We start from the raw sequence: 27,495 nt of genomic DNA, 5'->3' as shown, positions 1-27,495 counted from the left end.
TAAGTCTGAGTTGTGATTAATAAAGACTGCTTGCATATTGATCCTGTCGAATCCACCGTTAGATATCCCATCCTGTGCTTTCCACTCTGTGACCGTTGAGCTCAAAACTAAAGATGGCGTCTGAAAGTTGTGGTAAATGTACGTTTTTGGCCAACGTTTTCCACCTTTGATGTATTCTAGTGAGAAATGTTGTAGTAATCCGCAGCAACATAGTGTCGGCCCAGATCGACGCACATCTGGGCCGTGTGGAAGCCACGTGTCCCACATCTGGGCTGATACTATGATACTGCCTGGGAATTAAACATTTGGTTAGTCTCTCTCTCTCTCTCTCTCTCTCTCTCTCTCTCTCTCTCTCTCTCTCTCTCTCTCTCTCTCTCTTTTATTGTAGATGATTAAACCGTGACTCTGCCTCAGAAGTCTGTCTGAAATCAGTGTGGTGAGGAACCGTCGTGTGTAAACGCTACAGAGTCACAGCCTGATGAGGCAACAAGTCTCTCTCAACTCAATTAGCTTCTCTTTAGGTAGAGACGCAATATTGTAACACATTACTTTTAAAAGTAACCAGCCATACCAGCCCAACACTCACAACTCTCGAGAGAACCCCACTATCTATCATCCATCTATCTATCCATCCATCCTTCTCTATCTATCTATCTATCTATCTATCTATCTATCTATCTATCTATCTATCTATCTATCTATCTATCTATCTATCTATCTATCTATCTATCTATCTATCTATCTATCTATCTATCTATCTATCCATCCATCCTTCTCTATCCATCCATCCATCCATCCATCCATCCATCCATCCATCCATCCATCCATCCATCCATCCATCCATCCATCCATCTATCTATCTATCTATCTATCTATCCATCTATCTATCCATCCATCCTTCCGTCTATCTATCCATCTATCTATCTATCTATCTATCTATCTATCTATCTATCTATCTATCTATCTATCTATCTATCTATCTATCTATCTATCTATCCTTCTCTATCTATCTATCTATCTATCTATCTATCTATCTATCTATCTATCTATCTATCTATCTATCTATCCTTCTCTATCTATCCTTCTCTATCTATCCTTCTCTATCTATCTATCTATCTATCTATCTATCTATCTATCTATCTATCTATCTATCTATCTATCTATCTATCTATCTATCTATCTATCTATCAAAGTTAAACAGCTAACAGTGATGACTACAGAAGGATGTTTGTGAGATTTATGAGGGACTATGAACCTGTCCGGGGTTGTATTGTGTGATGGAGCTGTTTCTGTTATAACGCCCTTTCCTTTGGCTTCGTCTCCGAGCACTTCCACGGTTCCCTTCAGCCAGCCCGGTTTCCTCTTTCCTCCGTTCTCACAGGCGTCCGAAACCAGGCCACGGCTGTGCTGTGAATCAAGACAGCACACACAGAGCATCAGTCAGATGCCACACACACACTCAAGGACAATCCTGAGACTGATACTGTTACACTGATTTACACTGGCCATGAACCTGGTTTTCATTTCTTGACCCACAGTTAGACTGGACTTGGTCTGTCAGTGTTTCATCTGCTGTAAATCTGCCATATTTCCTGATATTTCTACAGTGTTGAGGAACATAAACAGGATACCTCAGGAGGAAAAGGGTTGGACACCAAGGTGAAATATAACATTCATGCCAGTAGATTCACACAGAATTACATGGTAAAATATTAGATGGGCTCAATTTTTACATTTTAAGAAACATTTTGTGGTGCTTGCGTCAGATCCCATGTTCGTTTTGTTTCGTCATCCACTAATCTGACATTAATATGTTCTCAGACTTATTAATGATCAGGAGTTATTAATCCACCTCCTGCACATGATGTCATTAACAACAGTTCTTGTTAAACCATGTTACAGCAAGTTCATTTCTTACAACTGAGCTCAGCAATCGGTTCCGGAAGTAAAATCTCCATTCATTTTCTAGGAAAACTGATTTTTAACGATAACTTAAACAGCTTTAAAGTCAGCCCTACTGTGAGCTACTGGGTTGCTAATCGATGGCATTTGCTGCTGTTCAAGTCGTCGACCTGCAATATTGCAGTTTTTTTTTTAACAGTGTAATTTGTGGTGAAAACATTACTCATAATGCCTCATGGAAAATTGTAAAAAAACAAAAACAACAACAAACAGTAAACAGTAGAGCGTTGGCGCTTTTAACGCCATGGTCATGGGTTTGATTCCCAGGGAAAGCAAGAACTGATAAAAATGTAAATGTGTGTCTTGAAATGCAATGTAAGTCACTTTGGATAAATGTGTAAATATAATGTAAATGTAAGTTTCCACCAATCAGAGATTTAATCTCCCTATGCTCCCAAAACACACACACACACACACACACATATAATTGAATTAAAGATGATGGAGAAATATAAAACTACTTATTTACAAATGTTGATCATATATATATATATATATATATATATATATATATATATATATATATATATATGATCAACATTTGTAAATGAGTAGTTTTATATTTCTCCACCATTTTTAATTAAATGATTTTGTTGGCAATGATTCATGGGATTGCAGCTCTTTCCCTCATTAAAGCTGTAAGTTCACAGTCTTGTGCCTTTGTATTTTTGTCCGATTTTCAAATACTTTTTTGCTTCCAATCAAAGTTTGTAATGGCATGTTTCTCGTCGAAGCTGGTTGGTTTGGTTCATGGCTTAACCGCTTTAATGAAGATCTTTGTTTAAATCCCAATGAGAGAGGAAGGAAAAAATGACTAACAAATTACTGTTTACATGTGCATTACATCAATTGGCTGCGAACCAAATCAGCGTGTCAGTCCACATCCAGAAACTGAGAAAGCCACCGTGAGCATGACAGTCACAACAACAACAAAAAACATGTGGAAGTGTCCAGAGGAGGCTGGTGGAGTAGTAGAGCACCTCTGACAGCTCAGACTGCCTCCAGAAGACGTGCTGAGTGATAACAGCGCTTGAACACACTGAACAGCGCAGTATTGTGTGTTTGAACAGGGTGATTTCTGCACTCCGCCGATGACTGAACACATTGTTGCTCTTGCCTTACAAGGTGGGCTGGTTATGTAACTGCACTGAAGAGTTTTTCTCTGGAAGAGGGGCAAAGACAGGGAATGACTTTCTGATGGGAATGAGGCACAATATTGGCTTGTTTGCCTAGAGTTGGACGAGGCTCAGATATGCCATGACTCCTGCTGGGGAGAAAACTGAATATATTATATGATTACAGCTGCCAAAATGGTGCCACGTGATCTGAAATCATTTATTATAGTCCCCCTGTGGTGAAAATCCAGCTTTTAATGTTGTTTATGTGTCTATGTGGTGTTTTTAATATGCTTTAAGACAAACCATGTGTAAGTTCATAAGTCGACAGCATTGCTGAGTATTTCCTCCTTAAAACTGCAGTGAACCAAAGACAGTCTCAAACACACGCTTTGAAATCGCTGGTGTTTCTGACGTCACAAACTACCTTGAAACCAATCAGATCAACGTGTGATCGTCAACCAGTGGATCTCTGAGCTGAGTGAGTGAGTGGAGGCGGGGCTCATTTGCATATTCATTTGAACCACGCATACTAAATGAGGCAAGGGTGTCGAGTTACATTCAAGATATTTTAAGGCATGAAGACTTTTTTCTTTTTTCAAGGAAAAATATTTAAATATGTCATTTGGGTGATCAAAGATGAGTTTTAAGGGATACAATGATTAACTACAGGGGGATTTTAAAGGGGTCATATAATGCCATTTTTGTACAAGCTAATATGATTCTTTAGGGTCTAAATTAAAAGTTTGTAATATACTTTAATTAAAAATTATCATTAGTATTGTAAGAAAACACTAATTTTACCTGGTCAAAAACAGCTCTGTTTTCAGCACGCCGTTTAAGTGCATGTGTCTTTAAATGATAATGAGCTTTGCTCACCCCGCCCCTCTGTTCTGTGCGGACACCGTTTGTTATAACCATAACGCGTTGTTCATTATAAACGTGGGATTATGAAATATATTGATAACGTCGTACATAGAAAACATGCCGTAAGTGTAAACAGCCGCATTCATCATGAAGCGTGCAGCAAGCGATTTGCAAAGATTAATGTAAATATTAATATAAAGGTCAATAAAACGTTAAACTCACTTGTTCTTCTGGAGGTGCAGCAGGAACACGAATAGTTGGTACCGATCCTTTTTTCAGGAGCAGCTTCTTAGCAAAACCAGCTTTATACTGACCCTCGTTTGTAAAGCAGTCTGGTGTGTGAAATGATTAGCGCAAACATGAAAGCATTGACGTTGATCGTGGGGAATATTCCCTTCGAAAACAAAACTCAGCCACTGCGTCTTCAGCGGTTCGGATTTAGCAACATCAACATGTTACTGTGTTTGTTATTACACCCAAGAACAGAACACCACAATCGCTTAGACGCCATTCTGCTCATAGACAGTGCTCCAGCGTATCAACAATGACGCGCAGACTATGATTGACAGCTCGCTCACAAGCGAGGGCGGGTCTGTGTTGAAACGCTGCTGTCAATCACAAATCGTGGGAGGGGCGTCCGACCGTGTGACGTCACTAGGTCGAACGGCTTGATTTGAGAGAGGGGAAAACATATAAGGAGATAAAAAAAAAAACACTGGATGGATTTTTATCATTTTATGATGGTTGTGTACAGGCACTGCCAACACACATTTCAGTACAATCAACTTGTAAAAGTGCATGTACCATTATATGACCCATTTAAAGGCCCACTGAAGTGTCTTGGACCGCGCAGCTCTGTGTGAGGCGTTGACGTAATTTCCACTGAAACAGGAAGCTAAGGTGGGACGTAATGAATGGCTCCTCCCCCTTTTCAAATAGCCAATATTGTTTAGTTTCCCTCAGTAACGACAGCACCATGGAGGCGAATCCGAGCGCTGTGATACACTGAGTTCAATAGTAGAGGTGAGAAGAAATTCTAGTCATTTCATTCTTAACCAACGTACAGTTGGAAAACTGAATAAAACTCAAGCTTCGAACACACTTCTCCAACACATATTTCTCCGGGACGTGTCAATGCTCGCTTTGGCCAGGTGATGTTTATAGCAGAGGGGGCGGAGCTTCAGATTCTAGAGAGCATTTGATTGGACAGAAGATGTGATGAGAAGCTGAAGTCATAAAACTCCCTGATCCATTTTAGCAGAAGTGAGAGAAGTTTTGAATGCCTATCTCTCCTAAATGCTAATATTGTCATTGTTTTGGAGCACACCAGCTTATTCATAACATTAAGGCTGACATATTCATACTAAAACTTAAAAAACTTTTGATTTCAGGGGCCGTTTAAAGAGGGGTCAACCCTCTTTCAAAGGAGCTGTATCAAACCCTGCACAGAACTGGTAATTTTTCTATCTAAAGGAACCTTTTGCCTAGTCTCTTCTTAAAAATCCCCCTGAAATGACTTATTGCTATAATGAAACGGCATCATTCAGGAAACGTTGTGTCAGTAGACACGCTGAAAGCTCCAGTCAGCACATGTAATCCTGTCTGAACAGACTGAACATCTCTGTGCTTTCAGTGCCGCTCACCCGTCACGCTGCTTCTAATGACACCGGGATCACAGCTCCTCATTTAAAACACGTCAGGTGAAACAGCCAGCGTTTCTCAAGACAAATCTCTCAAAGCGTCTCGCAAAAACAACACAGATGCAGACAAAAAGAGTAGGGGAAGAAAACTTGCAGCCTTTCCCTGACTGAAATGAAATAAAGATTAGTGTTCTAATGATTCATTATGTAACTCTGCATTCAGAAAACATTATGTTCTAATCTAAACCTGACAAATTCGATGCCCTAACAGTTTTCCCTGAGGTAGAGGAGTGGCGTCTGTAATGAAGCCATTATGATGGGGTGGAGACGAGTTATGTAACTGGCGAGTGAACACCCACGACTACACCTCTGACACCTTCATTAGTTCGGTCCAGGGGTGCGAGGTGAAGGAGGATCAGGCGGTCAGTGGGATACTTTACTCCTGGCACTCGCTGAAGAAGAGTTTCAGCTTTGCTTTCCACAATGCACAAAAAGAGCTTGAAAATCACAATAAACCAAATCTATCACTTTATGATATCACTTTAAAATCTTGTTTATCCACTAAAGGAAATATTACACATTATGCATACATACATACCGGTCAAAAGTTTGGGCTCAGTAAGATTATTATTTTTTTTTTTAAAGAAACTAACCTTTATTGAGCAAGGATGTATTATTTCAGTTCTTTTGAACTTTCTTGTCATCAAACAATCCTGAAAAAAATGTGAACACGACTGTTTTCAACATCGATAATGATCAGAAATGTCTCTTGAGCAGCAAATCATCCTATGATAATGATTTCTGAAGGATCATGTGATGATGAAAATTCAGCTTTGATCAGAGGAATAAATTACATTTACTATATTCACATAGAAAACAGCTGATTTACATTGCAATAATATTAGATTTTTTGATCAAATAAATGCAGCCTTAATGAACATGAGAGACTTCTTTAAGTCTTACCGATCCAAAACTTTTGAACGGCGGTATATAACTTTGTTTTTATGCATATGCATGTTTTATGCTTGTCTCCCATATTTGATTGTTTTTCCAGCAATAACTTTGCTAGCAGAGTTTAATGTTTGAGCTTTTACAAATGCACTGAACGCTATAATTCGAGTAAAAAGAGAGAAAATGGACTTGGCTTATTTACTCTTCTTCATGCAATGCTGTAGAAAAGGTCCAAAAAATGCTCATTTGATCGTTCTTACTCCAAGGGACGTTGTACTTCTGCCTTTATTACTTTTTAAAAAGTAATGGGACACCAATAGTTGTGAATAATGCCATATAAATGTTCAGATCATGGAGCCATAGGAGCAGAGAAAGCACATGCTTAAAGATGCTCACCTGAAAAGACGTCTGAAGTCTAGACAAACATGCATGCTTGAACAACCGCTCGAGGCCAATGTGCAAACTTGTGAATCCAACAGAAACATCCCATTCATGAAAGTGCAGGGGCTTCAGAAACGCTTGAGTTTAAAAGGCTGCCTTCTCCACATACTTGTGCTGTTCGGGCAAACAAAACCCGACCTCAAAATAAGAGGCTATAAACGAGTAGAGCGCCTGACATGTGCGTTAACTAGAGGCCACAGCGTGAATCAAACGCCGAGCACCTGATATTTAAGAGCTGGCAGATGCTGTGGTTCTGCCTAATGTTTTCTTCCTCCTCCAGGAACCGTTTGGCACGATGAGCGCGGATATGATGGGATGTGTCAAGTCGAAGCATGACAGCTGAATTACAGCTATGACCTTTAGCTGACTGAGAGTCGTCTCAATGATCTGTGGTGTTAACTCACCATAATGCGCAGTGGTTGTGATGATGGGCGAGTGGTATAATCCCTCCATCTGTGTTCCTGAGGGTTATAAGGACAGAACAGCAGAAACTGGGAGGAGGACACATTCCCAAGACTCGGAGAGGAACATCCTTCCAGCATGAAGTCATGAGGAGAGGTTTTATTAGTGGGGTTTGAGCAGACTCCAAACTATGTACCATTCATGCTATCGTTTGCAAAATTTACTTAGAGTCATTACACAGTAAAAACGTTGGGTTATTATATTTTTTTAACCCAACCATTGGGTTACATAAATTGGGTCACTATGTTGGGTTATTTTCCAAAAATGTTGGGTCATTTTTTTTAAATCATTGGTTTAATTTCTAGTAATAACCCGGCTGATGGGTTATATGTACACTTGTGTATTTTGAATTTATGTACACAATTATGTTGGCTATATTTACATACACTCTAAAAACTGCTGGGTTGTGTTAACCCAATTTTTGGGTCAAATATGGACTAACCCAACGTTGGGTTAAAAAATGCAATTTAAAAATGGACAAATTGCATTTTGGACAAAATCTAAAATGGACAAAAATGCAATTTAAAAATGGACAAATTGCATTGGTTACATTAAAAATGTAAACCAACGGCTGGGTTTGTCCATTTTTAAATTGAATTTTAACCCAACGTTGGGTTAGTCCATATTTGACCCAACATTGGGTTAACACAACCCAGCAGTTTTTAGAGTGTAAAATTCTAGACTCCCCAATATTTAGTTTGTAATTTTAAAATGTATTTGTTGAGACATATTTATTGTTTTATACAATAAGCAATCTATATATGAAAACAAAGTGAATTTTATTTATTAAAATAATGTCATAAATAAAAATAAATAGTTACTTCTAACCCAACTGGCTTTTAACTCAATGCACTGGGTTAAAATAGCCCACAGTTGGGAAGGCGCTACACCACCCCATAGTTGGGTTACTCGTTGGGTTATTTTTAACCTAACCATTTTTAAGTGAGTAGAAACCACAGTGTCCCTGATCTGAGGTTAGTAGGCAAGCACTTAAATGCATAAATAAGTTAGGAGTTAAACAACCCGTACTTTTATACTTTACAGAATGACGCATCATTTGAAAAAAGAGTTTGTTAACAGGTCCATTTTGTAAAATGCCCCCAGTAGAATTATTGTGATAGACTATAATAGATGTCATTATATTCTATTGGGGAACAAAGGATTATTATTATGGGTGTGTTCAACAGTCCAGTTGCTGCCAAAACCAAAAATGCATGCAAGGAAAGGAAGGCTCTTTAGTAAGAGTTGTCTGGTATTGTTTGTGCGACGCACTCTGTTTCGTAGACTCTCGCTTTTGTTTGTATTGTTATTTAGTTTAATAAATTTGATTTTGATCTGGATCATTTTCATCTTTATTTGAACCAAAACATTACAGAATAGCAGACCTTAAAAAGAGAAGAAGCATAGAAATTGCTAACTCAACTTAGTTTAATTTAATAAATATAATTTATAGTTCATTTATGCTGGATATGTAGCCGAGCTATTGAGTCCGTAGCCATTTTAAAGAAACGGCTGAAGACACATCTTTCTTCAGGGCGATACGGTTCTAAATGGAACTGTTACTACGTGTAAAGAACCATCTTTTTTAGAGTGTATACCGTTATTTCACAGAAAAATGTTTTACAGCGTAGGCTATGCAAACATGTGCAGCAATGGGAATATGCATGAGAAGAGCTAACACAGTATTTAGAGGTCTGGAGATATAAGGGCGCGTAGCAATGGTGAGAAACGGACTGTTTTGGTATAGCACACATTTGCTCTCCTCACACAGTAGTAACCATGACAATGCAAATAACAAACTCTAAACCAACAGTTTACCTCACACTAAAGCACAATAAAAAGTGGGGGCTTATTAAAAAGTCCAGAACTGAAATAGACATGGTCATTGTTTTATGGGAACATTGAGCTGATACGACCTGAAATATGTGGGTCGCCTGATCTGAGAGAAGACCAAAACAAATCCCGCTTTCCCAAAACTCTGCTTTCAGTGAGCTGGTCTGATAGACGACTTTTAACAGTGACCCTCTCTCCATTCATGTGTTGCCTAAAATAGCAAGAGGTTGTGTGAAAGCCTGTGGATAAATGACACCGGACCCTTTAACGGGAGATGTAACCTGCCTCGGCCATCGGAGCCCGGCTTGCACAAAGATAAAAGATGTCAGATACAATCGCCCGAAACACGGCCATGACATCACTCGTGCACAAGAGCTTTTCCCAAGGCAACAGCCAAGCGCGATGGCCGGGTAAAGTGGGGCAAACTCACACACTGAACCAACACGCTCTGAGGCAGCCCTTCGAGCAATGATGTCAACCCTTTCCCATACAGATCGGCTCTTGAGAGAGAAAAGTTAATGAGCCTCGCATCACAAGCTCGGCCTTTAGACACGTCAATCTGTCAGAGAAAGCTGAATTGATTTGGCTATGTTTACTTCCCTTAGCTTTTGGAAGACATGAAGCCTTGAGAACGGCAACACGGGATGACTTGGGCACTGGGTCAACTTACCCACACAAGATTTATGGGGGCAAAGCAACATGGTAGATTGACTGAAGAACGTTTAAAGTACGCTCTGATTGCATTGACCCTGTGCACAAAGCTTTCTGCTCGGAGTGTGTGTAGACGAACTCGTGTGTGTACGTCATGCCCTCTGCTGACTGTTGCCGTTATTACACACACACACACACACACACACACACACAAAAAAAAAGCTGTTGAACAAACTTGTTTTAAGGAAAACTTTTTTTTTCCACGAGATTAAATTAAAATTTGTTGTAATCTTGTTGTATGAGCTTAAAATCATTTAGTCAAGACTACTAAAACAAATTGTGTCATTTCCTAAAGTTTTGCCATTTCTAATAGAGAACATTTTGGGTAACATTTTACAATAAGGTTCATTAGTTACCATTAATGTATTAATTAACATTTGTTTCAGTATTTATTCGTTGTTAATATTAGTTAATAAAAATACAGCTGTTTATTGTTTGTTCATGTTAACTAATGTTTACAAAATGCAGCCTTTGATTTTAATAATGTATTAGTAAATTGAGATTAATATTAACTATGATTAATAAATGCTGAAGTATTGTTCATTCTTAGTTGATGTTAACTAGTTAACTAATAAACCTTTTTACCAAATTTTGTCCTGCCTAAAATTGCCAACATTAATTTTAACTAACTTGACCCTACAGTTACTTCCAATGAAAGTGAAATACTTTTGTTCAATTAAATTAAAACCACTTTTTACATAGTAACGATAAATTTCAGCGCATGTAGGTCCAAGTGTGAGGTTTAATGCATACTGAGTGCCTAAACACAGTCTTCTGCATAATGTACCATATTGTAACAATTTTAAAATCGTGTTACTTTAGCTTATTTTAATTAAATTGAACAAGAGGCAAAATTTCATTTTTTTAAGTGTGTACTTTTTACAGTTGAACTGAGACCAGAGGCGTGCGGATCCATATGCAAAGCCTTTTATTTACAAGAGATGTGTTTGGGGCCCAAACAAAGGCAAACAGGTATGACATGGACAAGACAAGGAGCATTCCAGGCACAGGCGAAGGTAAACAAATGGATACCGTAATCCAGTGGACAAGGCAAGAGGATAAAACAGCTAACCAGGCTAAAGTCCAGGTGTCAGGCAAACAATATCCAAACGGCAAGACGAAAGAAGTAATCCAAGGCGAGCAAGAGTCCAGAGCAGAGAGAAGGCAGAACACAGGAAACAGGCCAGGATCAAAACACAGAGCAAACAAGTAAGACAAGGAACACTAGAATAGGCTCCATAGGCTGGATGGATGGAAACAGCAGGTGTAGAATATGTGACAGTACTGGCCCTCAGGATTTAAAGGAGAACTCCGGTCAATTTTAACATTGAGCTAATTTTATTGTACATTTGGAGTGCTGTCAGTACAGAGAACAATGACAAAAATCGGTGTTGCCTACACCATGTTATTCTCTTTTTTAAATTTGCACCCTGTTGACTTCAATGGGGCAAGTACTAAACCTGCTTTTAGCCTCTTAACATCCTTGATGTGTCATTACAAGTGCACAGAAAATGTGAGTGATTCCTTCTGAGTGAACACGAGTGGATCTGACTGCAGTAGATGTGAAAGATATAAAAATGATGTTATTTAAGCCAGCGCAAATACCTGTGTTTACATCCTGTTTTCGGTCGAAGTCCAAAGTAGTCGATTGCGGAGTTCACGCGCATAGGTTTAGTTACCTATGATCATGCGCATGAACTCGACAATCGATTACTATGGACTTCGACCGAAAACAGGATGTAAACACAGGTATTTGCGAAAAAATGAGCACAAAAAAAAAATGAGCTCAATGTTAAAATTGACCGGAGTTCTCCTTTAACTTTGAGACTGGATTCAAACAAGTTTATATTGGTGAATTACCATTTTTTGTAACTTCTACTCATTATTTGTGTTCGTTTAAAAATTACTTAATAGTACTTTATTGTGGCACCAAAACAAGCGCGCATAGTTCTTAATGTATATATCACTGTCCATCACTGAACTTACTTAAGCTGGACTATGACACTATTTTCTTCTAGATCTGCTGTACAGCCGAAACAAACTTTGTTGCAATATTTTCCTGTTATCTCTGTATAGCTGCTTTGAAACAATCTGTATTGTAGAAAGCGCTATATAAATAAAGGTGACTTGACTTACATAATTAAAAATAAATCAAATGTCAAAATTCAACAAGTCAAGACATTGTATATTAAACAAATCAACAAATTCTAAATGTCTCTGACCTTGAAAAAGTAACAAAACTGCTGAATTTGCTGACAAAGAAATGCAGAAATATTAAAGCACTGAGAATGGATAAGTTTGCAAACAATGTTTGAGTTTGTGAATGTCTGTTGGGTCATTATCGTTACCTTACTTGCAAATAAAACAAACACTGAAATAAAATAAAAAATGCACAAAAATGTGGTTCAACCTAAATTCACCTATTTTAAATTTTAAGACAAGATTTTAAGTTGGCTTTAACACAAGCCGACATGAAGTTTGTCTTTTAAACTTTTCAATCTTTTGGAGAAATCCAAAATCCCCTCTGTAAAAAAAACCTTTAACTTTGTCAATGAAACAATAATTTTATCTGGCTTTATCAAATGTTTAAATTTGTTTTCTAGAAATTCACACAAATTAGTGCAGATTTGATTAGGCAATGCCTCATTTGCTGCTTATTTAGACATAACATTTCAGAAAATTTGCATTATAGAACGACTTTCGTAGTGTACTGTCAACTCACGTTTATTTAGATAGCGCTTTATGCAATAAAGATTGTTCCAAAGCAGCTTTACAGAGATAAACAAGAAAATAACAATTCAATGTGTAACTGTATAAATTATCAATTATGAAATTAATTCAATTTAGATATAAAGAAGCTCTGTGGAAAACAGTGATGTCATCATCCAGCTATGAGTGCAGTCAAATCAACAATATTGCTGAATATTAGAGGGATAGTTCACCCAAAAATTAAAATCTTGTTATCATTTAGCATACTCGTCCTCAAGTTGTTCCAAACCTATGTGAATAGGCTGAACACAAAAAAAGATATTTTGAAGAATATGGGTAACCAAACAGTTGACCCCATTGACTTCCATTGTTTTAATTCCATAAGTCAAAAGGGCCAATCTGCTGTTATTATCAAATGGGCAAGTAAGATAATATCTATTATTTAAATGTTTATTTCATTCACATGTAGTATATCTTGCTTTAATTCAAACATAGATGGTGTGAGGGAATGTAGAGCAAATAGTTCCCGCCTAAACTGTGTTGTTTGCACCCACACCCTTGCTTAAACACGGCCATGTTTAATCTACCGCAATTTGATCTGTAGTGCTGCTCGCGCAATGATACAGCGCAGGAGGCCAAAGAACAGTGTATTTTCAGAGTACACAAACAGTATTAGAATTTGAAAAGAAAAACTGATATAGATGATAAAACATTTTTTTCTATATCTGATTTATGTACTAACGCAGAATTGTCGATATTTGCTTTCATATTAGTTCTGTAGGAATCGCGCGCTATGGCTCTACTTTTTCAACATCCACGCCCCTCCTCCTCGAAAAAGAAGTTCCGGTCACATCCGCCATTTCGCTGGAGAGTGGAAAGCCATTGTTAGCTAAAAAAATCCGCCATGGTGAAAGTATCGAACATAAATTCGCATGTTTAACTAGCCATCTATATTTGAGCTCTTAGACTCATAGATATATATTATTTAAACAAGTGACGTCGAGAAAAACGATTCAAGACGTTGGCCGTGCGCGTCAGATTCCGTGAATTTGTCCGCGTTCTCCTGTAGTGTGTTAGCCTAGCAGCAGCAAGACCGGAGGCTGTTTACCGAAGATCTTTCGCCATAATAACTGAATCTGGTTTTAAACATTAAGTAAATTCGAGACCTTTATATTTTACATCTTATATTAAACCGCGACACTGTCCGCCGCCTCGCAGGATTCGGTGAAGAGCGAAGGAGAGATGGCGAGCTCGGTGGGGAACGTGGCTGATAGCACAGGTAACCATGACAATAACGGCAGTTTTCGCTTTTGTTGATTATAATCTCCCGCTTTTATTCATTTGAAAACTATCTTATGTGTGGCAGGGTTAATAACTCTGTGATACTGACCTCTTTGCATGCGTGTCATGATTAAACTGTCAAGTAGTTTGTCCTGGTAGATTTATGTGCAGTTATTAATGGTAGTTATGAACCATTTCAGCAACACTAGTGAAAGTAGAGTAGTAATAACTAACCTGGTCACGATGGTGTGAGTCTCTTCCATCTACTGTCACTTTACTTTATGGACGGCTGTTTGTAATATGATAATTTCTCATAACATCTGATAATAGTCGAGGACAGTATTCACAGTGTGTGAATCAGGATTGTGCCATTAAGAATTGAAAATGACTTTTCCATTCCTAAATTTAAACAGAGGTTAGAAAAGAGGGCCCAGTTCACATTATGGAAATGGGAAGAAAGTGTAGTGCAGTTATAAGCAGGCCTATTTCATTCTTCAGTGTGAAAACCTTTAAAGATGTTACTATATACAACATCTAGAAACATTAAATGTTAATATTCTGTGTTTGAATGGCTAATTTCGGTTCCTCTTGTGTATAATTATTGTTTAATTAATTTTATGAGTCATAATGGATACCTCGTTTCCCAGAATGCTTTATTTTAAGTGGAGCCAAACATATACATACCAAAGAATAACTGCATCAAAATAAGATCATGTCGTGTTTCGTTTTGCTTTTTTGGATGAATGAAATTCCTCACTTTTGTGATTGTGTTGTTGAATTATTATAAACTGCAAGGAAATTCCTCTTTCTGTCCCTCTTTACTCTAATAAAAATGAAAGGAAGCCAGTTCTTAAACTCTGAATTTTACCCAACCTATATATATGTTAATCTGTCCTTTACACGTTCATAATATCACATCATACTCCTCCATACCAGTACTCATCTCTGCTTTTCATTTCCATCCCCATTCATTCCTTTTAATCCTTTACATCTGAGTTTAACGTTTATACATTTTAGTTAAATTATTTTTAATTTATTAATAATTTTGAAACATTATTAGAATCATTAATTTGAGTCATTTTAGATCATCAGTTGCTGACTTTCATTGGTAATTATTATTATTTTTTTTTTAATTATAATTTTTTTGATGTCAGTGCATCAGAAGTGCTATCATCATTACTGGAACCATCAATGCTGGTTTTAGAAAATTTGCGGTTTTATGCGGTGATGGTTGTTGTTGTTGTTGTTGTTAAAAACACAGCATAAAAATTGTTCCACACTATAGTGTTATTCATAGTGCTGGGCAACAATTAGCCTAATCGCGATTAATCGAATCCAAAATAAAAGTTTGTGTTAAAATATAATTATTTTGTGTGTGTATATATACAAAAAATAATTATACACGGTACACACACATATTATGTTAACACAAACTTTCATTTTGGATGCGATTAATCGTTTCACTAGTTTTTTTTTTATAGTTTTTTTTAACAGCACCGCTGTTTTTCTTTTTATTATTTTTATTATTTGACCTCATTTTCATTTCTTCTAACATGTTGTTTCCCCCCTCCTCTGGGTTGTGTTGGTGCTCCAGAACCAACCAAACGTTTGCTTTCCTTCCAAGGGTTGGCAGAGCTGGCGCACCGCGAGTATCAGTCGGGGGACTTCGAGGCGGCCGAGCGCCACTGCATGCAGCTGTGGAGGCAGGAGCCCGATAACACCGGCGTTCTGCTGCTGCTCTCCTCCATACACTTCCAGTGTCGCAGGCTTGACAGGTGAGGCGGCGTCTGTCACGCTTCACGGTGGCGGTGTGGTGTTCGAGGTCTATTGATTGGGTTTTAATCAATGCCTTAATGCCTGAAGGGGTCATAAATTGAGAAATCACATTGATCACTCAGTGTCACTTCAAAGCGTCATCAGCCTCGCGAGAATGCCACAAAGGATCTGCCCATATGTTGTTAAAGTCCCCCTGTGGTGAAAATCCAGCTTTTAATGTTGTTTATGTGTCTATGTGGTGTTTTTAATACGTTTTAAGACAAACCATGTGTAAACTCATAAGTCGACAGCATTGCTGAGTATTTCCTCCTTAAAACTGCAGTGAATCAAAGACAGTCTCAAAAACACGCTCTGAAATCGCTGGTGTTTCTGACGTCACAAACTACCTTGTAACCAATCAGGGGTGCGTTTCCCGAAAGCATCGTTGGCCAACTATGGTCGCAAGTTCCGTCGTTACCAATAGAGTTCAATGGACATTGCGATGAACTTGCGACCATAGTTGGCCAACGATGCTTTCGGGAAACGCACCCCAGATCAACGTGTGATCGTCAACCAGTGGATCTCTGAGCTGAGTGAGTGGAGGCGGGGCGCATACTAAATGAGGCAAGGGTGTCGAGTTACATTCAAGATATTTTAAGGCATGAATAAATTTTTTCAAGGAAAAACGTTTAAATGTGTAATTTTGGGTGATCAAAGATAAGTTTTAAGGGATACAGTTATTGACTACTGGGAAGAAATTCAAAATAATTGTTAAAGCAAGATGCCCTGTTGAAATATGTGAGATATGGTATATTTAAATTACAAATTTAAAACCTACATTAAAAAATGATTTTGACAGTCGTGATGGCAGAGGAGAATCTATACGAGCGTCAGGTTTCTCAACAGGAAAGGTTTCCGCTTAGGATACGATACACCTGTGTATCCTCCTCGCTCATCGAGTGTTGAGATGTCCTTCAGGTTGGCTGATTTCTGTGGGTTTCCGCTCGCTGGAGGACGGAGGAGCGAGGAAACGAGGAACCATCTGATTGAGTATTGAGACGCATCCCTTGTTCTTGGGGTTTTTGCGCACATTATTCCAAAGAAGTTGTCTTTCTTATCTCGTATCAAAATTAAACAAACTCCTCTGCCTATGAAAAACCTTTCCTTATCTCTGGTTTACTTGGAAATGCGTCACATTACCGAAGCAAAATTAATTGCAGACAGCATTTCATGTTGAATTTAAATTAATATTATGGATTATTTGCAATTAATGGTCTGTTCGTCTTTGTACTCAGAAGTTGTAAACTATTTTTCTAAAAGCTCAATCAAATAAAAGTATAATCTCATCATTACTAGGGCTGCAACTAACAGTTATTTCAATTATCTGTTAATTTGTTGATTATTTCTTTATATTAATTTGTTGCAAAATCCAAAACAAATTAATTATTCAAATAAATGAATTTCAATCCATTATTTTAAAACATTATTATTCCACATCCTGACCGATGTTGTTCTCCAAACAATGTGCAATATACAATCTATGAAAACAAACATAGTGAAAGTATTTATTTATTCATTTTAAAGCAGAAGTTAAAATGACCGTGCTAAAAATGTTAATAAACAAAAAAAAGCACAAAATGTTAATTTGTACGAGGTATGAGAAACACATTCACTCATCAGTCCCTTTACTGTTAATGGACCCCATTGACCTCCATAGTATTTTCCCCTCATAATGGGGTCCATCAACTGTTTGGTGACCCATATTCTTCAGAATATCTTTATGTCCAGCAGAAGAAAGAAACTCATACAGGTTTGGGACATCTTGGGGGTGAGTAAACGATGTCCTTTCAACAGAGACTCGCTTGATGTCATAATATGCTAAACTGAACGCATGCGGGACAGAGCACGATAGGGTGAGCCGCGGGAAATGCTCATGCTTGTGTTCACTGCTCTTGTTTTCTTACTTGCTCATCTTTCCTGCAGCGGCTCAATCTGTGTCCTCAGGCATTTTGTTCTTGTGTTGTAGAAATGTGTTGTTCTCTACTGTAGAGCAACGTGACCGACGTGCATATGACAATAACCCATAATCAAATTCGTTGTCGATTACCGGTACTTTCTAGTGGTGGAACGGATCACAAAAATCACGATACGGATCATTTACAGTTTTTGAGCCACGGATTGGATCATTTTTCGGATCAGCAAAAAAAAAAAAAAAGCAGCAGAATATATATATATATATATACATTAAGTGATAAATTGATAAAGTTCAACATTATTTAAAACAAGTGAGTAATAAAATAACAAATACACAAATTACATCAGATGAAACTAAATAACAAAGTTACAGAGTCTAACTCTAGTATTCAGGTACAGAAATGAATAATTAAAAGAAATAAATTTTAAATGTAAAATAACACTATTTGTTCACTGTAGAAATTAAAAATAGTTTCATCTTTGTTAAAGCTGTATTTTGTTGTTTTATTGATATTAATGTCAGACAACAGGAGCAATATTAGGCTGATGTCACTTTAAGACAGAATAAACTGGCAACATCCGTTCCTTTCTCAGCTGTTCACTTCTGGCAGAACCGAGAGAATACTTGCAGAGACGGCATTTAGACACAATTGTGTTTGTCCGTTCAAGGGCAAGGAAACGTGAACGAGGAATCAAGTCGGTGTTCGAGTGCTATCTGACACACACACACACACACACACACACACAGCACACACACACACACACTCTCTCTCTATAATCTACTATTCAAACACGTTTTCTTTTCTATGACTTGCTGTCAGCTTCCACAGACAATAATTATGATCCATCCACACTGTACAATGAATGGGAAGCACACTTGCAGTAGAAACAAGTGGGCAGCTCTGTGAAAAAAGTTTAAAATCTGAAAATATGAGTTTCCGAAGGTATACCATTTAAAGATAGCTGTAATTAATAGCATGTCCAGAAATAACGTGGGTCGTTCCTTTATGAGAACAGTACAGGGAGTGCGCTTGTTGGATATAACGGGAACATGTCTTCATTTTGGTTGTGTGTGCAGGTCGGCCCACTTCAGCACGCTGGCCATCAAGCAGAACCCCATGCTGGCTGAGGCGTACTCTAACCTGGGCAATGTGTACAAGGAGCGGGGTCAGCTGCAGGAGGCCATCGAGCACTACCGCCACGCGCTCCGCCTCAAACCGGACTTCATCGACGGATACATCAACCTGGCAGCAGCGCTGGTGGCAGCAGGAGACATGGAGGGAGCCGTTCAAGCTTACGTCTCCGCTCTCCAGTACAACCCTGTGAGTTCAGCCTTCACTACAACATTTCACTTAAAGGTGCTCTAAGAGATGTCACACGTTTATTAGGCCGAAACATTTTTTTGTCACATACAGCAAACCTCTCCTCACTATCCGCTCGCTGCCTGTCCCCTGAACACACTGTAAAAAACACGGTCTCTGTAGACAGCCCAAGGCTCCACAAACGGCAACAAAAACAAACTGGCCCAGCCTGGACCACGAAACATAACAAACAGTGTTCCAGCCAATCACCGACAAGAATGATTTGGGGGTGGGGGTTGGGGGGTTAGTGCGCGTGCACATGAAAGGGGGGTGTGTGGAGTGGAGGAGAGAGAAGCATGAAGAGGGAAGTTAGCTAGAGGAGAGATGTCCTAGACTACGACTAACGTTCAAATTTTTTTATTCTTGAGAATTTTTAATTCATGACTGTTTCAGGAAGCAGGGGCAGGAGGGGGAGGGGACGGGATGAGGAGGAGGGAGGGAGGGTCGAGCTAGCCTCCGTTTTGTTTGACAATACTTTGAACGTCAACAAGAAGTGACGTCACCCAACATCGCTTAGAGCAGCTTTAATGTTCAACAGTATTATTGATCTGCCTGCACTGACACCATTATATGAGAACTGAACTGAGCTGGACGGTGACACGGTTTTCTCCAGAGTGGCTGTATGTATAAATGTACTAAATTAATAACTGTTTTACAACAGACATGAACCATCACTGAACTTACTTAAGCTGGACTGTGAGACTATTTTCTTCTAGAAACAAAATTATTTTCCTGTTATTGCTGTGAGATGCTGGTGTGACCAAAGTTTGGTTAGCAGTTGCGCTGGCGTGACCTTCACAACGTTGCCCAACATCAAATGGCAAACGTAATTTATAACGTAAAAAAACCCCCACCTTATTTAAAAATGTATATATATTTTTAATAAATATATATTTTTTAGAAATCAAGGAAATATCTCTGGCATTTCTTTCTTCTTGCAGTATCAAAAACGTACCGAACCGTGACACCACTGTGTCGTATCGAACCGAATCATGAATTTTGTGAATTGTTACACCCCTAATAAGTATGCTTCATATAGTACATGCATATGCATATACATTACAATATACAGTAACAAAACAGAGGAGGGTTGGAAATACTGTATGGAAAGATTTGAATGAGGATATAGTAGAAGTGTCACAAAGAGTTGATGAAGTGACAGCACTGAATGATCCACCCGTTGTTGAAAGATGAAAACGAGGTACAGTTTGCAGTTTTAAGTCAGATCACCGGAAAGAGCGAGGAGGTTAATAATAGTGCAGAAGTTCAGATAAATAATGAGGAGCAAGTCCAATGAAGACATTAAAAAGTTAACAAGATATCTTTATACTGGATGCAGACAGGAACAGGTAACCTGTCTAGTTTCAAAAACTGTTTCCATTGCAGTTTTGCGAAATATTTATTTTTCGAATTGCCTGAAAAACCTCCTCATGCGAGCGTAAACTTTTTTGCGACAAATGGGAGTTTTTGCGAAATTGACACGTTTCCATTGAACGTATTTTCAATTCGCAATTTCAATTTGCGCAATTTAAAGGGTAATGGAAACGCGGGTAGTGTTGTGTATTGAGGCATTGTTTTGTGTTGAGTAATGTTTGTTGAGTGTTTGAGTAATTTTTAGACATGTACAGCACTTGTGTACCAACTTGTGCTGTTTTTAAATGTGCTTAACAAATAAATGTTGAACCAATGTAGAATAAAGAGCAGGGGTGTCAAACTCAGTTCCTGGAGGGCCACAACCCTGCAGAGTTTAGCTCCAACCCTAATAGGCTTTATGCCCAGCTCCACTACTTCCTGAACTTCAGCCAGCTCCTTTGTTTCCTGTCTGCCATTATTGGACAAACTGATTAATCCAGGTGTGTCTGATTATTGTTACTGAGGTCAGGCACACCTGGATTAATCAGTTTGTCCAATAATGGCAGACAGGAAACAAAGGAGCTGGCTGAAGTTCAGGAAGTAGTGGAGCTGGGCATAAAGCCTATTAAACACACCTGATCCAACTAATCAAGGTCTTCAGGATTACTAGAAACTTCCAGGCAGGTGTTTTTGGAGCTGGTTGGAGCTAAACTCTGCAGGACAGTGGCCCTCCAGGAACTGAGTTTGACACCCCTGATATAGAGCATATATCTCATTCAGGAATGAGGCCGTTGTTTATGAATGGGTCATTGAGTCTTTGACTCAACCCATTGGTTCAAAATTCTGAATTATTCAGTAATGAAACTCGGTTGAGTGTTGCTGTGAGATGCGCTGTGATCTTTGTGTGGAACTTAACTACTAGTTTATTGAATTGTTGTATAAAATCATTGTCACATTTTCAATCGTGATGGTATTCAGGAAAACAGCACTCTTGTAAAAGTGCATGAACCATTATAGGACCCCTTTAAAGGCCCACTGAAGTGTCTTGACCGCGCAGCTCTGTGTGAGGCGTTGACGTAATTTCCACTGAAACACACTCATTTACTGTGTTTTCAATTCATACCAATAGCCTGAGGGCGCTATATGCACAAGAATAACCCATATATGGAACATGAAGAAGAGCCATAATCATGTGACATTCCAGGACGTCACTGATACACACAAAGCTAACAAGAGATCGCGCTGTAACATGCAGATTAAGATGTTTTGAAGACAATAAACATGATTGCAATGATATTTGAGTTACCTGTGTTTTTCAAGCCATGCCAGGTATTTTCATAATAATAGATTATATTTATAATGTAATGCTAATCTATAGACCATCATTGTGCAGAATATGATCAAATAGTATATTTTCTGTCTGATTTTTTTTTATCTGATGTCAAATTAGATCACAGAAGATTATTTAAAACACTTCACTTGCGTTTTAAAGTAAGTTTGAAGCACAAACATGGTTTTAATCTCATAAATTGTCATGTATTGATGGTGTGCTAAGCTAACATGCTAGCTAGCTCTAGGTGCTTCTATCTTGAAAAAAATTAACTAAATACAGAGTTTTAGACTTATCATCTTCATATTTTAAATATAATATGGTCAGACATGTGGCTTTAGCTGTAGTGCATTTCTAGATTGCTACAGGGTCAACTTCAATTTTATTTTCATGAAGATGTTTCATAAAAATAAATTTCTAATAACTTTACAAAACTTTAAAGCTATTTATAACAATATTTTTCATTATGACAATAATTAATTCTACATTTACAATAAACTGTCAGGTGTCAGCTTTCAAATGAGATCATACCTGTGCTGTTAGTACAAAGGGTTCATGAACTGTATCTGTTTCAGTTTGGGTATGTCATTTCTGGGGATTTTTCAAAAGTGGGGCTGCAGCTTAACAGGTTAAAGTTGTCCATTTATGTTGGCGATTGTGCCGCATTCACTCACACAAATAAATGTTTTATATATTTACGGTATGAAATTTACTAAATATCTTCATGGAACATGATCTTTACTGAATATCCTAATGATTTTTGACATAAAAAGAAAAAGCGATAATTTTCACCCATACACTGTATTGTTGGCTATTGCCACAAATATACCCGTGCGACTTATGACTGGTTTTGTGATCCAGGGTCACATATATTATTTGCACTATCGATCATCATTTAGACTAAATGAAATAAAATCAGAGTAATTCTTGCGTTTTGGTGAGTCCCTATTTATTTTTTTGTTTTTGACGTTGTAGTCAGGCTAGTAAAATTTACTTTTACTTGCCTCTTCAAAAACACACTTGTCTCAGACAAGCGTTAATGTCGAACCCTGCTTAATTAAAAAGATAGTCATCCCGTATTTCATTTAAACAAAGTGAGAATGATATCTAACCATTTAAGAATTACTTATGTATTATTATTTATATTAATAAAATATTTCAAAACATTTTAAATGACATACAAATGTTTGTCAGGTTTCAAATTGAACAATTTCAACCTATAAAAAGAGCAGCAAAATCATAGTCTTCACAAAGTCTATTATATATATATATAAGAAAATATTATATATCGCCCAGCCCTAGTGTGTTTTGTATGTATTAGCTGATCATGGATTATGTTTCTGGTTCTTGCAGGATCTGTATTGTGTGCGCAGTGACCTGGGGAACCTGCTGAAGGCGCTTGGGCGTCTTGAAGAGGCAAAGGTATGTCTAAATATGTCGGCCCTTGCACGTTTACATGATGATTTCTTTTGTTTTCTTAGTATACTCATAGCTCTAGATCATAATCCCCTGTCAGACACCTAGCCATTCTTGTTCTTTGGGGAGTGAGTGTTGAGCTTCCCATCCCCCCCCTCCCCCTCCCCCAGTAAGTGCTTGTCAGCACACTCAAGAGCGTGCTGCTCATTTTATGTCCCCACATCAGCACTCTTTACCATCCTACAGGCCTCACTAGATCAGCAGAGTGAACCAAAGCCACCTGCATCTCACCTAACTAGTCTAAAACATCAATCTCTTTTTATTTACTTATTATTAAACAAGGTTAAGACCCCTTTACCCTCTTCTCACTCTCTTTTTTGTTTGGTTTTGTTACTCATTTTGGATGGCTAGATTAGAGACACGCCCCCTCTGTCCACCCCTTCTTTTAGCCCTCTCTCACTCCAACGCTTCTCTCAGTCTAAACACTTCTTCATCCTGGCCCCGGCCAGCCCTCGCTCACCCCCACACACAAAGGAAGAAAGGCTGGGCTATTCTGTGTCTTGCCAAACTGGGGCTCCTAAAACACATGCTGCAGTTTTGGCATGCTTTTTCTTCTTCCCTGTAGTCTCTCGGAGGGATTTCGCTGGCTCGGTCTTTGGGGGGCAAATAAATGGACTGATGAAGGTAGTGGTATTTGCTGTGCAAAAAATAAGATGGCTTCTAACCCGTAACCATGTAATTCTGTTAATTTAGTTTATTCAAAACCATTAATCGCCTTCAAAAGTTGAAGAGATAAGCTTGGATTTGGATTTGCTTCTCCAGCTTTACGAGGCCCTAGTAAACGCCTTCTTTGAGGCAGCGTGGCCGTTGATGATTTCGGTGGGTCTATGGGAGTCTAACCTGATGTTGTAGAGAGAGTTCTCCTCCTGATGGGTTGAAGCCCTCTTATTTGGTGCCCAGGGGTGCGGAGTGGGGAAGAGTACGAGGGCGCCAGCGGCCCCCCAATTGCTCTGTCGCTCCCAACCCCGCGCGCTCGCTTAGGGCCCGTGGAGTGTGCGCGCGTCGAACTGTCTGTCTGACCCCTCAGTCGAGCCAAAAGCTGCTTCTCAAGGCCTTCACAGTGAAATTCGACTAGAGCTCTTGTATATTTCGGCCTGTTTCCCCTCAGTTCAACTTCACGTCCCCCTGTTTTTCCCCTCTGAAATGTGTCTAACTGGGTTCGGGAGGGTTTATGAGTTCTCATCACTGTGCATCAGCCCTGGGCTGTGCCAGGCAGACAGATCGCTATTTGCACTCCACTGCACGCGTCAGACACCATGATAGAGAGAGAGAACTATACACGCGCGACACAAGCGTTGACCTCTTTATTTCAGAGCTGTGGAGGCTTCTAGATGAGTATGAAGTCCTTAAACACCAAGGCTTTTTTCCCCCCCCTTATCCATTGGCCAGGAGTCAAGAAAGCAGGAAAGGATAAAGGTATTAAACCATGTAAACAAAGAATACAGAAAAGGAAAAAGATCTTTGATTCCATTTCTTCCCCCTTGTATGTTCTGATTTATTAATAACATTCCCAGAGCAATGTGATCAGTTCATTTGGGTAAGATCAAGCCAGTTCGCCTTCCTCTTTTATACCTGTATTTGAAAATGTGGAACGGTTATGAACAGTGTGTAAATCTCAACTCAAAGCCTTTCTTCACTCCCTTGCGAACATATATTCCTGTTTGTAAAAAATGTAAAACCCTTTTCATTGCATGGGTTTAAACTGATGTTAGGTCATTTTTATATTTCTTTTTCTCCTTTTTTGTCTTACTTGTTTTGCTTTGTCAATACAAGTTTTGATATCGATATGAAATGTCAAACTTTTACTAACGCTCTTGTTTTCTTATTTTGTCTCTTTTGGTTTTCCACCACTGATATTGTTATTGAGAAGGTTTCAGGTGGGTGACAGTATTCCTGCGTAGGTGCGGTCCGGTGGACAGGAACACTAGGACTATCAGTCTTCTCCTCTTCCAGCTGTGGCCGCCCCCCCCAGACAAAGTCCCAAAATATGGTAACGGGTTTGTAACAAAACAGAAAGAAAAACACCTTACTCCAATGCCTGAGTTCTTCTGTCTTGTGGCTTCCTTTGAAGAAGAACAAAAAAACAAGGAAAAACAAAACCATAGTATTGGTAACAAAACCCAAGTTTTATTAGCAAAGAACAATGATTGGATGCTGTATGCAAAAACAAAAAGAACAGTAAGAACCCTCTAACTCTCTTACTTGTTGATATTTTTTTCCTGTTCATTTTTGGATTATGATTTATTTTTTCTCCTTTATTTGGAGTTGCAGACGATGCGCTGTGAGTCTGCAGCGACGCAAGGGCTGCGCAGCGACAAAACCGCGACCAAAACGCGCGCGCTTGAACCGCACTTTCCCCTTCCCTCGACCCCCGGCTTGCGGGTTGCAGACCTGCACGCCCTTTTCCTGCTAGCATGGCACCCAGTGGCTACACAGCCCTGAACATGACTCTATTGGCGTGACGAATATCTCCTTTAGGCTTTTAATGGATTCGGCCGTGGGAAACGAACTCTAGTCGAGTGCCTCAAAGGGTAGAGAGTTTCATAGTTTCGTGTGCCAGTCTGGTTGGGAGTGGGATCGCTCCAGGTCTGCAGTCTTCACCCTGAGCTGGCGTTAGCGCAGGCGAATGCGGGCGCTAGCGGAAACTGCGCAAGCGGCAATCTCAGTGCGGGTTGCCCGCGTGGCTTTGTGCGCTTGCATTACAGGGACCTCCACCTGCACACCGCACTTGCATTTAAGGTTGTGGGAATTTACTGGGGTCGTGTAAGGTCAATGATCTAAAGCTGTCTTCTCGGCACTCAATGCGTTTCATTTCTCTAGCCATGTAAAGCTAATGTGAAACTGCATAACTGAAGAATGTAAGTCTGAGTGTAGGTGTTGGTTGGATTTGCGCAGCGTAGGAAAAGTGTGCAGCTTAGCGCGGCAGATCTGGCGCACGCGAGCCCATGCTGCAGACTCACTTTTTGCTTTTGGTGAGAATAGATACTAACTCTATTTCTGTCTGCCCTTTTTGTTTTTTCTTCCTTTTTATTTGATCTTTTGTTTTTTTTTCTTTTTCAACCCCCTCCCTTGTCTACTCTCCGTCTTCTCTCTACCTCCTCCTCCTCCTCCTCTTCCTCCTGTTTTTATTTTATTTTCACTGTTAACCTGTTCAAGGCTTGTTACCTGAAAGCAATCGAAACTCAGCCGAACTTCGCCGTGGCCTGGAGTAACCTGGGCTGCGTGTTCAACGCCCAGGGAGAGATCTGGCTGGCTATACATCATTTTGAGAAGGTTGGTTGTGTATGACAGTCCCACTTTGGTAAATGATATGAATGAACGCCATGTTCACATGGGCTGTTCTGTGGGTTTACAGGCAGTGACCTTGGACCCAAACTTTTTGGATGCTTACATCAACTTGGGCAACGTTCTGAAAGAGGCTCGTATCTTTGACAGGTAAACAGTCACTTCTTCTGTCACTGCAGTTCCAGGATTACAGTCCTGGGAAAAAGCCATATTTATGAAAACTTACTTAAAGTGCTTGAATTATTGAAAGACAATATATGTGAAATTAGTGTTTAATTTTATTGATAAAACAATCTTTTCACGCAAAATGAACGCTGCAGCCCGTCTGATATAGATAGTCATTCTGCATGCCTATGAGTGTGATGTTTCTCATATAAATATCCAAGTATATGATACAGCGTTAATTCTTCAGGTCAATCATATATTAATATATCATATATTATAGAAAAAAATCAGTTTGAATAAGGAAAGCGATATCTGGTATCCTTTCAATGATTAAAGTTTCCACAGTCATCTTAATTTGTAACATTTTGTTTAATTGGTATATTTTTATTTATCTGTTTTTTTTTTTTTTTTTGCTTAGTGAGATCTCTGATTGTATTCCTTGAAAACCAAAAAAGCAGTGCTTGAATTGCGTTTTGCAGTGTCTGTGCGAACCTCTCTGCCTCTTTCAGCCAGTCTGACTGACATCATTTCCCCTACAGAGCTGTGGCGGGTTATCTGCGTGCCCTCAGCCTGAGCCCGAACCATGCAGTTGTTCATGGAAACCTGGCCTGCGTGTACTACGAGCAGGGTTTGATCGACCTGGCCATCGACACCTACCGCCGTGCCATCGAGCTGCAGCCACACTTTCCTGATGCGTACTGCAATCTCGCTAATGCGCTGAAGGAGAAGGGCAATGTAAGAACCTACGTTCATGTGTCATGGATCCCTGTTAGCGGTGCAACGGATCACAAAATACACAGTTTGGATCATTTGCAGTTTTAGAG

At 39.1% G+C, this 27,495-nt stretch overlaps 1 protein-coding gene across 2 annotated transcripts in view; it reads left to right on the top strand.

Moving 5' to 3' along the window:
* Positions 1-13,536: 13,536 nt before the first annotated feature.
* Positions 13,537-27,495, top strand: part of LOC308701159 (UDP-N-acetylglucosamine--peptide N-acetylglucosaminyltransferase 110 kDa subunit) — a 28,528-nt gene continuing 14,569 nt past the window's right edge. The window contains exons 1-7 of one of the 2 annotated variants that reach the window (XM_081383284.1): positions 13,537-13,970; positions 15,597-15,747; positions 18,780-19,023; positions 23,099-23,167; positions 26,378-26,494; positions 26,577-26,656; positions 27,211-27,406. In XM_081383284.1, the coding sequence (XP_081239410.1) occupies positions 13,934-13,970; positions 15,597-15,747; positions 18,780-19,023; positions 23,099-23,167; positions 26,378-26,494; positions 26,577-26,656; positions 27,211-27,406 (894 nt within the window). In that variant the 5' untranslated portion in view covers positions 13,537-13,933. Of the gene's footprint in view, positions 13,971-15,566; positions 15,748-18,779; positions 19,024-23,098; positions 23,168-26,377; positions 26,495-26,576; positions 26,657-27,210; positions 27,407-27,495 lie in introns of both variants that reach the window. The other variant, XM_081383283.1, reaches the window with a different exon arrangement.

The sequence above is a fragment of the Scardinius erythrophthalmus genome (genome assembly GCF_964197995.2).
Source record: "Scardinius erythrophthalmus genome assembly, chromosome: 13".
NCBI classification, from domain to species: domain Eukaryota; kingdom Metazoa; phylum Chordata; class Actinopteri; order Cypriniformes; family Leuciscidae; genus Scardinius; species Scardinius erythrophthalmus.
Note: the sequence above shows the minus strand (reverse complement) of the source record. Positions and strands in the feature narration are given on the sequence as shown.